General features: G+C 41.3%; 1 protein-coding gene across 1 annotated transcript in view; it reads right to left on the bottom strand.

The window, feature by feature from the left end:
- Positions 1-1659: 1659 nt before the first annotated feature.
- Positions 1660-6000, bottom strand: part of ofcc1 (orofacial cleft 1 candidate 1) — an 89854-nt gene continuing 85513 nt past the window's right edge. Inside the window, exons 21-22 of the mRNA XM_064331213.1 lie at positions 5184-5316; positions 1660-4875 (exon numbers count right to left, since the gene is read on the bottom strand). Coding sequence (XP_064187283.1) covers positions 4802-4875; positions 5184-5316 — 207 coding nt within the window. The 3' untranslated portion in view covers positions 1660-4801. The remainder of the gene's footprint in view (positions 4876-5183; positions 5317-6000) is intronic.

The following is a 6000-nucleotide window of genomic DNA, read 5'->3' as shown; positions in this document are numbered from 1 at the left end:
GCGATTTAAACAGCGTGTTTTCACTCTGTGATGGCCCGACAGACAGTGATTCTGCTGTCCTGACTGCAGCGGGGAGCTCATTCCACCACTGGGGGGCCAGAGTAAAGACAAGGTATACGATTTGGTAACAGATCGATGTAAGAGGGTGGCATTCCTCTCTCTGCACCATCTGCCAGGACGACAGCGCAGTGTTTTGTTCGGGCCACTGCCCATAGCCAGTTGAGGGAAATGGGGAAAGGTGTGACATGCATGTATTTTGGCTTATTATAGATGAGACACGCAGCAGCATTCTGTGTGAACTGGAGGGGCCTGACGGCACATGCAGGTAGACCAGCAAGGAGAGAGTTGCAGTATGCCAGTTGGGACAGCGCTAGGATCTCGACAGTCAGCTGGAAAGTCAGACACATGCATACAGGCATGCACACACATACACACACACACACAAAGTAATAAAAAATGAAGTCAATATTTTAAACTTTAAAGTTCTTATCGTCTCAGTTTAATGAGCAATGAAGTAGCCTGCAGTAAACTTGTAAATATTCGATTAGAGTGAATAAAGCTCAATCTTCAATGTTGAAAACATTGATTTTGAGAGATCTGGAGTGATTAATGCAAAACAAATTCCATAAACATCTACAGTGTTAGGGGTGAATGGCTTCAACCATATACTGTGATTCTTCCCTGAATTAATGAAATGTTGTGCGAACAGTTAATTAAATGCTGTAGTATGTTCCAATGTAAAATCTCACTCATAAAAAACTTAGAAGGTCTGCTAGTGGTCTCCACTCGAGAAAAGGCTCCAGGTTACTGTATCTATCAAGGTAAAAGGAGGACTTAGAGTAAAATGCACAGCTAGTTACAAAGTAGAGTGCTGCACACAGCATACACAACATCAAACAAAATGCATAATAAAGCTCTGCGATGCAGAGCTCTTCACCAAAGGCTTTTGCTTGCTGCATCAACAACGCACCAAGGCAAGAATAGGGAGCCTTGTGAAAAAGGTGTGCAGAATCTTCTTGACAGTACGTTTGATTGAGCGGGCGTCCATTTTGTTTAACGTGCTTTAATTCAAATGGGCCGAGCTACAGCCGGCAACGGCGCCCGCAGAGCTCCCTCCCTCCCTGCCTCACAGAGGAGAGGCCGCACGGAGCGCTCCCAAGCGCGCGCGCACACGCGCCTTTAATGCGCCAAGCACAGGCTGAGGGGTACATAAATATGAAATTAAACAAAGTGTTATTTCTTTTTATGTTTTGGGCGCTGGCAACATATGCAGATGTGGATGCCTACTTCAAAAGTTACAGCTCCCGCATGATAGCGCCGCAAAAAAAAAAGCTTTCTTTTTTTTCTGTAATGAACTTAAATCAGCAAATGTAAAGGAGAGACTCCAGGGCACAGTGGAAAACAGTTGCTCGCAGGGATCGATTTGAATTTTAAACTACAGAGAAGCAGTGTTTGTCATTAGCAATCAAATATTGGCACATTTGAATACCTTTTGTCCTCCTGTTGAAAAATCCCACTGCTGTATATCCATTTATAGAGAAGGTCAGGAAATACTTGGCCTAGTGTGCACAGAAATAAATACCGCCATGGAGGAAAACAAACTAAGAAGCGTCATCTTTATACAACATATCACTATAACAGAATCTCAGACATTTTAGATGAAGCTTAAATGGTTTGATTAACATAGTAAATCCTATTTAAAATGCCAAAATAAAAATTAATAATCCTTAATATAAATTAATAATCAATTAATCAATGAATAATCTCGTATCTACCAGTTGATTTTGTTCCATTAATTATTTTCTGGTTTATTTACATGGATAAATGTAGACACATGAAGAAGATGTTTATGTGAATATGATGTCTTTCATTTCTAATACTAGCCCTAAATCATACAGCAGCCATAACAAACGGTAGATGTTGACAAACCAATATCTTTGCCCAGCAAGTGCATAAAATTGCACGATTCCAGTATGCTTACATATCACTGTTGCAAACCAGCAAAGGATACACACAGCAGCTGCCATTATTGCTTAGAGCCCATTATCTGGAAATGCAGGGCAACAGTAATCTGTCAATTTTGGAAACAAAATCTGATAGATATGATACAATTTCTTGTGAAAATAAAATTTATTGAAGTTCTTTTTGTTTTATCCCAAATGCTCAAATTCAACATGATATATGTAAAGGATATTTACATATAAATAAAAAAAAATCCTCAAACTGAATATATTTTGAAATATTGCTTCAGTCAGTCACTGTGGGGGGTTTATAATGGTGCCTTGATGTGAGTGGACAAGTCTCTCCACATTTCTGCACCTCTTACACCGGATGAGCAGTGAAGGATTGCTGTGAAGGATTAATAAAAAATCTCATCTCATCACTTCTGCAGCCACTGAGGGAGCATCTTTCTGCCATTTTCAATATCTCTGTGCTAAGTGATACCTTCGATGGGCCCTGCACTTGACGCGTGACAGTACAACAACAGCATCTGTGTGCAAAGGCCATACGGCTCGCAGAGTGCATGACGATCCATGCAGGATTCCTGGTTTGGAACACAAGTAAAAGAATCACAGCTCATACTGTTCAACAACTTTTCATGGCCACTGCCCCAACAAGTGAAACATCCTGAAGTGGGCAGTACACTCCATAGTCAGTATACTCAATAAGAACTCCATGTCCTTTGTTTTATGTCAAAATCTGTAATAAAACAAATTAGTTGTGCAGATTTTTTCAGGTTGTTTTGTACAATGGCGTCATTGACACCATACTTAGCAAAAAATATCTCTGTTGACACCCAAATTTCGTGCCAAGAATTTGAGCACATTTCATTGTCTGTAAAATCTCTGAGTGATGGATCATAAAGATGACCATATAAGAGTTCAGCAACTCTTTGTTCCAAAGTATTCATCTCAAAAGGCAGTCACGATGACAATGGTCATATCTACACGGGATACATGAGATTTCAGGAACTGGTGTCCAATCCGATGTGTTCGCCATGATATAAGAATGAAATCGAGGAAAATTTTACCTCATTTTTCAAACAAAGGATAAATCGTTTGGATTGAAAGGTAGCCAAATAAAAGATAATAGCTTACTAGTTTCCCCATCTTTTATTTGACAAACTCTGTTGAACTCCGTTGTCCTCGGCTGGTCAACCATGACGCAACCAAGTATGTGATATTCGAATGGACTAGTTGCACACAGTTGGAACCAGTTCCAGTTCCGAATTTTGCTTTGAGTATACTGGCACGTTTACACAAGTCAGGTGATACTAATCTACATTTATTTATTGTCTTGTCACCTTCACACGCCCCCCCCCAAAAAAGAAAAAAAAGTGTTCCATGCTCCATCCATGGCATAGTCTTGTGGCCAGCATTCACAACAGAACTGACATGATTATAGATGTAACATCATTACAGTTAATGAAGAAATGTATGAATTGCTTGTGAAGCAAGCTGGTGGTGCTGGTCAGAGCATGACAGAGCATTCAAACTGAGTATCTGCACTGAGCATCCCTCAGACACTCCCACTGAAAAGCCCAATTTCTGAGGCTTCAGCTATCGCTTTCAAGATTAATACAAATACAAGTAGTTGTGCATCCCACAATATCAGCTGCTGCATCACAGACAGTTTCACACTTAGGTTACACGTTGACAGCTGTTAAAAAAAATGAATTATTCAAAACCGATTTTTCATCCTTTCTTTCCAAGATAAGCAAGCATGGTCGCAAGGAATATTACTCTGAAGTTACCTGTAATTTTCCCCACACAGCACTGCAGTCACTGGAGTGATGGTTTATACAGGTAGGGGTAAGAAAAAACTTCAGTCCAAAAAGTATGAGATAACGATCACTCTGGTTGACAGTCCCAAAAAGTGTTCCCACTACAGAAATTCGGCTATAATGACCACCGTAAAATGAAGGATCATCAATGAAAATGACAGGTTATTAAGATTGGGGATTAAACAATGAGTTTAATATGATAGGCTATCTATAAAACCTTTACAACCTGGTCCTGTATGCACAGATTACATCCCCGGTGCTCGATGCCAAAGACACATGTTAATAAGCTCACAACCTTTAATTAAGCAATATGTATAAGTAGGCTCCCATTAAGCAGTGATTTGTGGGCTAGTTCATTATGCCAAGGCCCAGCCACCAGACACATATTCAATACAAATCAAGCCAGCCTGAATATTATCCAGCTTAATGTGTGCCCAATATTGATATTTTATCACTGCCCCTCTGATTAGTGACTTTTAGAATCTTCATTTTTCATTTTGTTGGGGCAGCAATGAAGACCTAATGACCCTCATTAATTTTCTAATGGAATCATTAATTTACATTGTTTATTGGGTAATGAATGGCCTTCCCATTCGCCATATTTATGCTTCTTGCCTGTACAGTATATTTTATACTGGTTTACACTACACCTCACTGCTGTTGGGATTCTCTCTCTACACCTCTGTTTCGGGGCATGGGCCCGCATTATATTCAGTGATTTATTCGGAAGACGTGATTTACCTGTGTTCCTCCATTAGCAGTTTACAGGTTACAGTGTTTTCAGACTGATCAATGCCCTCGGTGCGGACACATGATGAAAAGGCTTTAGAATCCCGATCGATCGGCGCAGTCCTCATTTCCCAAACACTGCAGAAATATAGCGCCGGGCCAATTATTTTTAACATGACGGGGAGTGATCAACTGCGGTTTGCGCCGCGGCGCGGATGGCGTGGCGTAATTGGAGCCGAGGCGGTGGTTTTTTTTGTTTGCGGGGACTGGAATCCTCTCGGCGCCAGATCAAAGGCTGAGGTGTTTGGGCGCCGCCCCAGACTCACTGCAGCTTCTCCCTGCTGGCTCAACCCTGTGGGAACCTGCAAAAAAAAAACACATCCAGCTCATTAGAGGGAGAGCCCCGGCGCTTTCTCTCCTTGTCTCGGAGCCGGGAGAGGAAGCCTACGCCGCGCAAGAGCGCGCGGGAGCGGGGCAATCCATCCACTCGGGCTTGGCACGCAATCATCCTCTCCACATTTCGGCAAATGCTATTTCCCTGCAGGTTTTGTCCAACTGCCCTGTGGTCACATAAATCAGGCCCATCCCAGTGTAATGGATTCTGCTCGACAGAATTAAGAGTGTAGAAATGACACACACGGGACAGGGAGATGAAGAGGGTCCTACTCACGCCATGCAGCCTTCTTCTTCTTCCTCTCCCTGAGCTGGTCCGATGAGCACGTCTGAGCATCCTTCTGTGGCCTCTTCCCCGGACAGGCGATCACACTCACAGGAGGCTCTGCACTGTCCACATTACCCGTCACCTTTCAGGGGTCAACACACAACAGGTTATTTCTAATATGTTCTGTTGATGGCAATTATGATCCTTCATGCCTTACACAGACAGCTGTCTCAGGCAGTAAAAGGACTCGTATGAAATGGCTGAAATGTTTACACAGCGGGGCAAATAAGTAAGAAATCTGTGGGTACAAAAGACAGGCCTGCAATAAGGAAGTCTATGGTTAAAAAATGGGATATGATGTAACACAGTTACACTATTGGTGCACTATAGCAACACCTGCTAAGAACTTTATATTACTATATATAACTCTACCAACTCTTTGACCCATCCAGAAGAAATACAATCAATTCCACATAGGGCCAGTATGGAGTTCTATGGTGTAACTTTAACATTAAACAATTCAAATAGTTACAGAAATGAGGAGCAAGCTTTCTAAGCTGATGCATGATAAAAGGTAGATTACAGAATGGAATATCTGAAGACCAAGATACTATATCATGCAAAATAGGTATTACATTGATTATTCATTATGATTCAAATTGCAAGCTTCATCATTATCATTATTACGAAGTTTTGGGAATATTATCCTGTGTATCTTAAACTTAGAAAGTGCCTATTCCATTATTTTATAGAAATGTGGGTCCTTAACCTGAATAGTCATAATGCCTTCAGCTTTTATAGACTACCAAACAGTTTAAAACATTTA

The sequence above is a fragment of the Anguilla rostrata genome, chromosome 4, assembly GCF_018555375.3.
Source record: "Anguilla rostrata isolate EN2019 chromosome 4, ASM1855537v3, whole genome shotgun sequence".
NCBI lineage: Eukaryota > Metazoa > Chordata > Actinopteri > Anguilliformes > Anguillidae > Anguilla > Anguilla rostrata.
This window is presented reverse-complemented; position numbering and strand designations above follow the sequence as displayed.